At 37.4% G+C, this 12,282-nt stretch overlaps 1 protein-coding gene across 2 annotated transcripts; it reads left to right on the forward strand.

Annotated features, from left to right (window-relative positions):
• The first annotated feature begins 228 nt into the window (after nt 1-228).
• On the forward strand, nt 229-12,282 carry LOC105041876 (alpha/beta hydrolase domain-containing protein WAV2). 2 transcript variants are annotated; one of them, XM_073253898.1, is made up of 8 exons: nt 282-660; nt 3,709-3,744; nt 3,842-3,920; nt 4,051-4,105; nt 4,198-4,314; nt 8,741-8,905; nt 11,339-11,591; nt 11,963-12,282. In XM_073253898.1, exons 1-8 carry the CDS (start codon nt 423-425, stop codon nt 11,977-11,979), a joined length of 960 nt encoding a protein of 319 aa, XP_073109999.1. In that variant the 5' UTR covers nt 282-422; the 3' UTR covers nt 11,980-12,282. The 2 variants fall into 2 exon arrangements, with proteins under 2 accessions (XP_073110000.1, XP_073109999.1); XM_073253899.1 differs by lacking the exon at nt 11,963-12,282 and having other exon boundaries at nt 229-660; nt 11,339-11,626.

A 12,282-nucleotide genomic window follows, 5' to 3' on the forward strand; every position in this document is an offset into this window, starting at 1 on the left:
AGGTTGTGCATTGCAACTAGGGTGAAGAAGACTTGCACTATGTCAATCCCAAAAGGTGATGCCAAATATAGGACCGTTAGTTTCCCATAATAAACAAAGCCCTCACTAAAATTGAAACACATGTCACTTGCTGAGCAGTGTAGGAGGCTGTTTGCTGGCTTACCAACGATAGGAAGAAGCAGCACACGCGTCTCCCACTCGTACCACTTGCCCGGCCCCGCTTTCCGGCTCGGATCACGTCATCACAAAGCGCCGGCCCACGCGCGGCTCGTGACCCCGGCGGTGACCCGATCCATCCATCCCTCCGCCCCTCTACTCTCTTCCTCCACCCGCCGCACTACCATCTCCCAATCTCCCGCGGCCGCCCATCACCCATTCGAAGGAATTCCCGAGTGGCGGGGCCGCGAGGCGGAGCCGGAGGAATGGTGTCGTTCCTGAGCGCGCTGGTGTACGGGGTGGGGGCCATGGTGTTGGCCGGGCTGGCGCTGCTGGTGGCGTTCCAGGAGAAGCTGGTGTACGTGCCGGTGCTCCCGGGCCTGTCCAAGTCCTACCCCATCACCCCCGCCCGCCTCCGCCTCCCGTATGAGGATGTGTGGCTCCGATCCGCTGACGGCGTCCGCCTCCACGCTTGGTTCATTAAGCTCTTCCCCAACTGTCCAGGTGAAACTCCTTCCCCCGCCTTCCCGAGTTCCTTGCGCCACGGTTAGGGTTTTAGTTCTCCTTTGGTATCCTGTGCGTTTTGTTTGGAAAAATGGCTTGAATTGCTCGTTTGTTATGCCAACCGTTATCTCGGTTGGTTGGTACCACTCCCCTAATGGCTTGCCCTTGGAGGAGGTCCAGGGTTCAAATCCTGGGTATCGCTCCAAGAGAAAGCTCGTTTGTTGTGAACTCGGGTCTAGGATTAGAGTTATATGTAGCAAAGGTCAAATCTTGGTTCTGGTTTGATTCTTAGTGGAGGAATTGTATATTATTCTACAATTCTCTATGAAGTTTAGTCTTGCTTTTTTTTTTTTTTTGGGTTCTTAATGGTGGTTCGACGTTCAATTTATTTACTGTCTGGTCTTCTTGAGTACTAATGCTCTATTGATACTTGCTTGACTGAAGTGGGGTTTTCTTTACTATTAATTCTCTCTCCGTACTTGCTAGGTCTAACTAGTAAAATTTGATATATAGATATAGAGATAGTAGGTTTGTCTGACTTTTTTTTATCCTTTGATTGTTTTCCATTTATTTCTATTTTTAAACCATTTCCGTGGTGAAGGAAAGAAAGGAGAATTGTATCTGTTGACTCCACTCCTCTTTATGTAGACTAATATGAGGACTGAGTTTCCATGACTGTTAGGAACAAAAAAACTTCCAATGATGACAACAAGTAGAACATGCTAGATAGCTTCAAAAGAATTAAGCATGTAGATGAGGTTCGTATTTGATACTTTGTTTATGGATGGGCTTATATACATGTGAATTTCAACTTCTGTTTCTAATTTCGCAACCATAACTATAATAAGGTTTGGCTCTAAAATGATCCATACCCAAACTCTTTTTTTTGCCCTGATGCATAATTGGGAAGTTTTGTGAGGTCTTGCACTCTTCTGTAAATGTGCTACCGCTAGGGGTGGAGCTAGAATTTTTTTTCCTTTATGGGCCTCTATTTATTTTATTACCAAAATTACTAATGATTAATTATAAAATATTATCATTTAAAGAGAGATACAGAACATATTCTTTTAAGTAATTATATACATCATCATGGCAATCCTAATGTACTTTACATATTATAGCCATTATAGATACAAAAGTTCATTTTGATGTGTATTAAGCAATTACAAAGAAGCTGCAATCAGGGCAATGCCAATGTACTATAAATATTATAACCATTATAGCTGACCTTTTTCTGATTTTTTTTTCTTTTTTTCTTTTTTTTGGTATAGAACGGGTAATCCCACCAAATTTTGTTTTCAGTGCCTGTAAAATATAAATCTTTTAAACATAAAGCACAAAATAAAGAACAAAGGAAACCAAGTTGATAGTTTAGGTTCAATATTTAACAATTGGACAATAAATGAAATACAGAAAAAATAGAATGTTTAAAAACAAAACTATTAAATAATATGTCTATTAAAAGCAACATCTGCATGAATCTCCAGTAAAGACAAGAAAATGCAAAGAGAATATGGTTGTTCAAGATTCACGAGGGATTATTTTGATAAAATATATCTTTGTGCGCTAGATACTTCTATGTGAAACTCTCTCTCTCTCTCTCTCAAAAAAAAAAAAAAAAAAAAAAAAGAAAAAGGCTAAGAGGAACCAAAACGATCAATGCTAATGCTCCTAAAAAATCTTCTCTCAATGGGAATGCTGGAAATCTGGATTTTTTGACCGTCACTTCCAACCCATGGATGCTTTCATATGGGTGCACCAAACATTGGCACATACTTCTGCATTCTGAACTATGATTATGGTAGGAATTTATTGTGAAAGGAAGGGGTTTTAACCGATGTACTTGATTTGATAAGGGCTACCAAAGTAAAAAAGGCAAACCAGTCCCCTTAACCATCTAAATTGAAGGTTTCCTTTTCTCTAAACTTGATTGATCTCATATTTGATGATGAGGAGATATCAGGGGACCAATCCATCGTATATTTTGAAAGATATCCTTTCTATTAAATTAACCATCTTAGAAGTAGGGAAGGAATTATGCACCTAGTGCATGTCACCCAGGTTGTTAGAGAGGAAAAGAGGGGCCCATGGTACAGTTGTGTATGCATGATCAAGTTTCTCTCACCTTTGTGGATTTCTTTTCACTTACTAAATAAATGAACTTAGGCATGCCAGAGTCCCATCATTCTTGTATGCTTTGCGAATTATTCATTAAAAGCCCTCTTAGATTAAGGAAAATGCAGGCTGAAATGCATTAAAGCTAAAGTTGTAGCATTTAGTTCTAATAAAGGAAATTCTGATATACTGAATGAAATGAGAAAGGATGAGGGAGTACAATGACCTTAATCTTGAGTACAAGGAAGGCATAATTTTCCTATCTATGCCCTGTTATGTTTCCTATCTCCCATTCCATGATTGAAGATGTACATAGAAGGTGGAGTTAGAGAGGAACAGAGGATTAGAGAGGGGAAGAGCAAGAAACTACAATTGGCATTACTATGCGTAAGATCATTTATGACAGGTGGTTTAGGAATTCTGTTAAATACCAAATCTTGTCAATAACTAAATGGCCTTTACCATATATAGGGTGAAGCAAGAGAGCATGGGATGCTAGTGTGTGGCTTCCTAGCATCCCTCCAGATATCTATAATGTGAGTGAGGTCAATAAAATGTCATAACATGTTCATTGTTCATTTTTAACTTTTTGGTTATGTTCTCCATGCTGACAAAACTTATGTTTCCATCAGGTATTATGTTTATTACTTCTTTTTTTTGGGTACAAAATATTTATTTCTTCTACATATATAGCTTTTGCTCTTGGATGACCTTTAGATCAAGATGGTACCAGTTACTGCATGAATAATGTGTTTTTATCTGGATGCTTCTGGTAAAAATGCCTGCACTATTTTCTTATTCTTTTGAATTTATGGAATATTTGAAAAAGCAATTTTGCTTTGGAGAAGCCTTTTTTTTAATAATAGTGGTTTGGAGAAACCTTTGATTCTTTCATAGTCCCAATTCATATTAGCAATGTTGCTGTTGTTGCAGGTCCGACAATATTATTCTTCCAAGAAAATGCTGGCAGTATCCTAAATATTGTGCTTCTCTTTTGGTGTCTTTCTCCTCCAACCCCACTCCCCAGCTTAGCTTATGTTAAATGGCCTTTACTGTTATGTACTAGATATCGCTCATCGTCTTGAGTTTGTCCGCATAATGCTACAGAGACTGCGGTGCAATGTGTTTATGCTCTCTTATAGAGGGTATGGCTTTGTTCCAAGATTTACTGGTTCTTATGTAGTTCTCTTGTAAAATCCTTAGCATTTCCATGCTTACTTCTTTTACTGTTTTAGGAACGTTATAGATGTGTTAACTTTGTTGTTCAATTGACAGATATGGGGCAAGTGATGGCTACCCTTCACAGCATGGCATTACAAATGATGCTCAGGTTTGCAAATATGCTTTTCGACTTAAGTTTCAACTAATATCTTGGTCACTTAGGTTTTAACTTGTGATTGTTGTTTTTCCCACCTTGACCAGGCAGCACTTGATCATCTAGCTCAGAGAAAAGACATTGATACATCCAGAATAGTTGTTTTTGGAAGATCTCTTGGAGGTGCTGTAGGATCGGTTCTTGCAAAAAACAATCCTGACAAGGCATGTCTTCTCACAAAAATATTTTCGTATTTGCATCTGCACCTTGCCTTTGTTAATCTGATGCTGTAGACTTTATTTTTCTCCCCGTTTTGGACCAGAACTTGTTAACTCCATTTGCTTGGCTACTCAAGCTATTTACTTTTTTAGCCTTTTGCTTCCATTTTATGTTGTCTCCATCTATATATAATTGAAGCAAGGTTTGCCGTATGGTATCGAATTGGGTGGTACAGGACGTACCAAACCATACCGGATCGTATGAGTATGTAGTTTTGGGGGTGTACCGACACTTGATATGCCAAACTGGCCCTGTACTGACATAATAGCAATGTGGCACCGATTTGGAGCCCGGTATTGAGACAGCATACCTTGAATTGCAGCATTCCTCTCTCTGTTTCCAGATAAAAGATTTCTTTTGTCAAATATCATAATGGCCTGGCTTACCTTATCTATGTATTGTCTAAATTGATCATATATTATGCCCTCTGTAAAACTCTCTTCCATTTTCCTACCATACCCATTAATTACTGACATCTTAACACTTTTTTGCATTTGTGCTTATCAAAGGTTACATATATTAATTACTGACATCTGATTGCTGCAATTTATACAGTCAGCACTTTAGTTTGCAAGATTATCTTTCTCCGGTGTTGCTCATAATTTGCACTTTCACCCACAACTTGGAGAGTGGCAGGAAGAGGGTAGAGTGGACAGGAGAATTTCTGAGATCAACTGTTGATCACAAAGTATATGAGTCTTAATATGCACAAATATATCTACATATAAAATCTGGCTGCTCCATTTTTTTTTTGAATGAATACTGTGTTTTATGATATCATTGAGCTTCGAGTTTTTGATTATTTGCTCTTCTCATTAGCATCTTGATGAAGTACTTCACTACACATTGATGGTATGTTCATGTGCACACTGACACATGAAGACTAGAATCTCACTGAAGACCTACACATAGCAATCTTTTTTCCCTTCATTTGGCATTCAGGGATTGTTCACTCTGAAACCTATCTAAGCTTAAAAGGGGTGGTCCTAGAAAGAGAGGCTGAGAAGCTGCAAGTTGTATGGATGTCCTTCAATATGTAAGTGTTCTTTAAAGACTTCTTTGAAGGGGTTAGAACCACCTCAAGGAATATGAGTTTTCCATGAGTCCAATCCTAAACCTTCTTCTAATTGCAAATACCTTCGCTTTAAATAATCATTCATGTCAGTTATCCCAGGTTCAAGATCTTCTATGGCACAGATCTTGTGTGTGCATGTGTAAGTTAAATAATATGTTGTTGATCCAAGGGCAATTATAGTTTCCTTATGTTACAAAACTAATACACTTGGTTTGATGAAATTTGCTATGGGTGGTTTAGGGAATAGAGCAAGAGGAGTTAGAATGATGCCATATATTCTTGGCTTAATTTTCACATGTTTCAAAGTACTAAATATGACCTAAGAGAAATGATATTATGTTACATATCATGGTTTTAAAACTGGTTGTATGAATGGTAGTAGCTTCACCATCTTGGTACCGGACCTCATACTATACCATGTTCGTACAATATATCAATATGCCTGGTACGGGAGTCAAGTTTTCATCAACTCATGAGCACACTAGAAGCTTATCCCACATCGGCCTCACTGTCTCCTTAAATTAAGACTTGTCTTGGTTGTCCCATCCTTTTTTGTGAGAAAATAGGACTAGGATGGGGTCAAGACTTTGAAATCCATCTACATAGGGAGAGATGAAAAGGAAGGAAAGAAAGGAAGAAAAGATGAAAAAAGGAAAAGGTGAAAGCGAATAAGAAGAAAAATGAAAGAAAGAAAGGAATGAGAAGAAAAAGAAAGAAGAAAAGAAGAAGAAAGGAAAGAGGAAAAGAAGAAAAAGGAAAAAATAAAGAAAGGGATAAGAAAAGAAAGAAAAAAGAAAGGAAAGAAGGAACATAGAAGAAAAGGAAAGAAAAGTAGGAAAGAAAAAAAAAAGAAAGAAAGAAAAGAAGGGGAGAGAGGTGGAGGATAACTATCAGGTTGCATGACTAGGATCACTGCTGGAATAGAATGGGACAGCAGGGTTCTCATTTCATGGAGAAATCAGGACATCTCCATGTGACGGGATTTAAAATCTTGCCTTAAATCTTTACTAATGGTTGCTGAGGATCATCAAAATAAGATTCCTTAGCAGTTAGTAGATAATCATTCTCTTTGATTGACTAAGTGAAGGTGTCTGTTTACAAATTTAAGATTTGGTTTTCTCTAGTTATATTGGTTAAATCTTGATTTCTTACCCTTTTTTACCCATACCATGTTTCACAACTTGCTCTGATTAACCAATCAAGTTCCTATTTGGAAATTCCAATGCAAGGGGGTTGACTTATTATGTTATTGTGAAAGATGGTGTTCATCATGATCATTGTAAATGAACCACCATAAGTTTACATGAAGAAGAAAGATAATTCAATCCTAAAAAAATGGTGTACAATATGTTCATCAATTGATGTGCTTGTTTCATATCATAATTAGCTTGGAATATTGTTATATTACTCCTTGTTCTACTGCAAAGTAGCTTGATAAGCTATTTTTTATAAACAAGTAGATTTTTAAGGATATATGTCAAAAGTAAAAGATATATTAGTAGTATCAAAAGTGTAGATGCGATCTAAGAGTTACACAGTGATGCATACATATATAACCATGATAAGCAAGCCTTATCGGTTTACGTTGGACACAAAAGCCCAAACTCTGTATGAATAAGTGGTTGTAGATCACTTTAAAAGGTAATAAGTTGTTGTAGCTCAATATCTACTCATTTCAGAGGCGGCCCTTTGAAATGGATAAACTTCGGTAGTTTTCAGTTATGACTAATGGTCATACTCCTGGATGACCAAAGTAGCCAAGCTTGCTTGCCTAGTAAGAAGCAGAGCTTTAACATAGTTGCAAGGCTACCAAACAAGCTCCTTGCCAAATTTGAATGGCACTGATAAATATCTTAGTTTTTATATGGAAGCCTATTTCCACTATTGGTGTCTCTCCTATATAGTGGTCTCTTTATCAATGGCCTTCAGGTTTAGGATTTTAGACAATCTTGGTTCCTTGTCGTTGTTGATATTAAATGAAGATTCTATCATCAAGTATCATTGCTAAAATTGTAATCACAGATGCTCATTTTAGTAAGATAGGCACTTGGCACTTTAGGAATCCTTAAGAGTTGGACATGGTAGCCTCCAAGCATGCATGCGTACACAAACATATAGTGTATTTTGATACCTATTGAAAAAAGAGAAATTTAAAAGGGAATGAAGAGTTATTAGATGTTGTCTAACAAACAAACTAATAGATTAAGTGTTTACAAGTTGTTTCAGTTATTTGCGGTTCACTTAAAGTTACTTAAGATATCTTGGGGCACTTAAATTGATAATTAATTAGGATATGTGTTCATATAACTGTGATTACTTTGTATGAAGATCATAGTTCATATTATTTGTGAGTACTTTATATTAAAACATGAGTGATGCTTTGCTTAAAGTGCCTATGTGATCTCGATAATTTTATACAAAACATGAGGACATGTTGCTTCAAATAGCAACAAAATGTTTGTAACTTTAAATGAAAAAGAATTACTCAATCTAAAGGGTCCAGCACTTAAAACTAAGAGTTCTCCTAAATGACCCCCCAAAAAAAATGCTAAGTTTAGAGTATGACATCAGCAAGGCACTTCAAAGTGGAGTGTCTAGCCATATTGTGCTGCATTCAAGTGTCCAAAAGTATCAACACCAAGGTATGCCATCTCGGATCAGCCCCATACTGGTGCCACCCTATTATTGTGTCGGTATGCATAGTACAGTTCCGGTTCAGCATACCTAGTATTGCATACCAGTACTGATGCAGTATGGTATACCTCGTACCACCTAGTTCACTATGGTATGGCATATTTTAGTCAACAATCCTAGATGGTTTAAATATGAAGTATCCAAGTAACATAGAACTTACTGAATATTGGTCGAAAATTGATAAAATTGGGATTTCTTTTCCTTATAGTTTCTTTCTTCCTCTTTATGTTTGATTTTTGGTGTCCACCTAAATGGAATTAGATGGATTTTCCATAAAATAAGTGTATGTAAGATGACATATGGTTCTGATCACTGTATTATTGAAGGAAAGAGATATTTTCAATGGACTGATAAAATAAATGGTTGACATTATGCAATTCAAGTGATTTAGTACCTTCATAAAAGCTCAAATTAGGTTTGAAATTGATTCTGTTTTCCAAGTTTGGAGACAAGCCAGTCTGGCCATCATTTTATTCAGACATTTATTCTGTTTGAAATTCTTTATTTCAAATTTCCTGCTTTTTAGAAGTTTGATTTGATCTTTATTACACCCCTGCACGATATTTAACACAGTGATTGTATTACATAATTTTAAACTGCAGGTTTCTGCTATAATATTGGAGAATACTTTCACCTCTATTTTGGACATGGCTGGAGTTCTGTTACCATTCTTAAAGTGGTTCATTGGTGGCAGTACATCAAAAGGACTGAAGGTGTTAAATTTTCTTGTACGCTCACCATGGAGTACCATTGATATTATTGGGCAGGTGAGCCTTTAATACTTTGGAAAATTTGCTTTGCAAGGATATTCTATTTGATTTCAGTCTAAGCAAAGAGCAATTTACTTGTCTTTTGGAAGAATTCTAGAGGAGGAAATCTTTTATTTGGTTGAGTGGACTGGTCCATTTTGAAAAAAGTAGAATGCTTGTTAGTTTTTTTTTTTTTAAAAAAATATATTTCTAAACCTTTAAAATTTTGATTTTGCATATATAAAGGCATCCTAGTGCATGAGGCTCCTACCAATGCAAGGTGTGAGGAGGATTGGATGTGTGTAGCCTTGCCCTCACGTGCAGATGGACTATTTTCATGTTTGGAACCTATGATACCAAGTCATAATGGAGCAACCTTATCATTGCTCCATGGCTCACCCTTGCCATTTTTGACTTTACATGTACAGCCATGTAAATTAGCATTTTCTTTTAATACCTTTTTAAATAATTTCTTTTTGCATCAATGCCCTTGCCATTCACTAGCTTTAAAACTAACTGTTTTGGGGACAAAATGACATAAATACTCTTCTCCAACTATGGATTAGAGTATAGTTTTGTCATTTTTAAAAGTTAACTTTTAATCATGATCAAATAACTCTAATCATGGTTGGGTTGACCGTTGCAAATGGTAGCAAATGAAAACCTTTCATCACTTGAGCCACATGTGGAGGAATGTGAACATGGGGTTCTTAGGGAGGGAGAACATGCATTGGCTCAAAGTAGTTTAATTGAAAGGGTGTTCGTGCAAAATGCTAAATTACAGAGTTATGACCAAAAATTCGAAGGGGCATAATGCAAAATAGCCTAGCCATAATCTTATCTGACGTTGTTATCATAGTTCAATATTGATAAATAACAAGCCTTGTCCTGTTTACATGGGAAGATGCCCTTTCAGTTTATCCTTGTGATTTTACATAGCATCCTTTTCTCTAGAATGAGATTCTTTAGATCTATCACTATTGAAATATTGTTATATAATTTCTTGAAAAGGTTGAGACAATTGAAACAGAGAAGGTGGACTTGGTGCCTTAGTGCCTTTTTCCCCCTCCTTTTCTTTTGGCTTGGGTGGCGGTGGGGTTCTAGGATGGAGCAGATGCACAGTAGGAGAGAGAGCGCATAAGAGGTGGCTCTGATTGGGAAAAAATAGTGGTTTTTAAATCTGAAACTAAAATGGATCTAGATTGTCTCTGGAAGAACCATTGTCTTCTTTAGTCATGTCGGTAGATCCAATAGGCAATGACATGACTGCAAGTGAGTATGAAGATCCAGGGGATGACATGCCCTCATGTCTTTTTCTTTTCAAAATTTTGCTGAATTTTCAAAATTTCCTACTCTGCAAATATACCACACAGTATAGAGAGTCACCAAGGATTGCAGCACTGTCTCGAATCGTCTGGTTCAGGACGTATCAAGCCATGCGGTGGCAGATCGGGATGGTTCTGGCAATTGAAACAAGAGACTGTTGGAGGGGTTGCCAACCTCATTGAACTTCGGCAAACTAAAAAGCGATAAGAAATGGGGGTGGATGCCCCTGTGTCGACCGAGAGGAGGGGGAGCCCCTGCTTCCACTCTCTGGCAGCCCTCTCTACGTCTCCCTCTCTCTTCCGCTCTTTTGTTCTCTTTCTCTCCCTACCCTCTCTTCTGTGTCAGTTCAAGCCCAGTATAGAACAGCATGGGGGCGTACCCACTGTGCTGCCAGCTGATTGATCTGGCCCTGATACCAACATAGCAAACCTTGAGAGATACTATACTTACCATGCTTTCATGACCTGGAGTTCATTATATCTTGATTCTTCACAGCATTCTGAATTTTACAGATACATGTTCAATAAATTTTCATACATTTAGCCGCATGCTTAGTCAGCTTTCTCAGCAATTTGTCCAATGCATAGATACTTTCAATATTCCATGCCTTTAACTCATTGAAAAGAAATTAAAAGAATGTCTGCTGATGCATCTTTTTTAACATGTAATTGGTGGATCTCAGTAATGCTGTTCTGTCTGAGTTTTTACTTTCTTGAAGAAGAGAATCTAAAGATACCCTTATGAACAATTTAACCACAGAATTTAGAACATTCTCTGGTCCTACGCTTTTTTGACTGATGAGAGAGTGTTGTATATTTGAATACTGAATGTTGGGAAAGCTTGTATCATTGAACCCACAATTCTGATTCTAGAATTGCAAATGCATGTCTCGAAAGTACAACATATAATTTCATATAACTGTCTTACCAAAAAAAATTTATGTTAGTCAACATCATGCAATCTTTTTCTAATGATCATCCTCCTAAATTCATTTCCTCTATCTCAAGTGCTGTCACTTTATATTTTTTCTGTGCCATCTTGTTTATTTGCCCCTTTATTTTTGGTGCATATTCTTGAACTGGCTTTCTATGCTCCCATTTGATTATTTTTTTTGTTACTTTGCAGATTAAACAGCCAATTCTGTTCGTATCTGGTTTGCAAGACGAGATGGTTCCTCCATCTCACATGCAGATGCTGTATAAGAAAGTGGTTGAGCATAATCAACATTGTCTATTTGTTGACTTTCCAAATGGCATGCATATGGACACGTGGCTTTCGGGTGGGGACCGCTACTGGAGAATGATTGAATTGTTCTTGGATCAATGTGTTCCAGAGATGCAAGGTGGCAAGTTGAGGCCCAAATATGATGAGGATGAGGGTATTAATCTGTCATATTAAATTTTTGACAGCACAAGTTGCCATGACCGTACATGCATACTTAGATCAACTTACAATACTAAGACGGTTGTCATAATGATGCAATAATTCTGTAAAAAGCATATCTACCATAAGTAGCTCCCATGACTCATATACGGAGATTCAAATGGATACACATGGGACGCAATTTGGAAACCTTGGGATATTTATCTTTTCTGGTTTGGGCAGCTCTCCACTTTTCTAAAAAACTCATGTTTTTCCAGAGACTCGAGTTGTTTCCTCTCTATTTCTTAGTGAAAATGGTTGAAGCACAGCCACAATTCTTCAACAATAGATGTTGATTTTCTAATCTCATTTTCTTATTGTTTTCAGATACCACAGCAAGATGACCTGCAGTTGATAAGATGGAGTCTCCCTTTCTTCAAATATGTCAATTCATATATTTCTGCTGCAGCAGCATATCGGTCCACCAATTTTGCTTTGATTTCAAGCATTACCATTCTTTGTCGACAGTGTCAAAGAGATGCCAAATATAAGCGTACACTGAACTGATTCCTCCAGCCCAAACATACTTACACATTCTCACTATGAGATAAGAAGATGCTGGTAAAATACAGTCATCCTTGTGGATGTTTGCGTTGTTGTTTAGACCCTGATTACATGGATCTGCTGGTATGCGTGTGATAATTTTT

This window comes from Elaeis guineensis, chromosome 3 (genome assembly GCF_000442705.2).
Source record: "Elaeis guineensis isolate ETL-2024a chromosome 3, EG11, whole genome shotgun sequence".
In the NCBI taxonomy this organism is placed as follows: Eukaryota; Viridiplantae; Streptophyta; class Magnoliopsida; order Arecales; family Arecaceae; genus Elaeis; species Elaeis guineensis.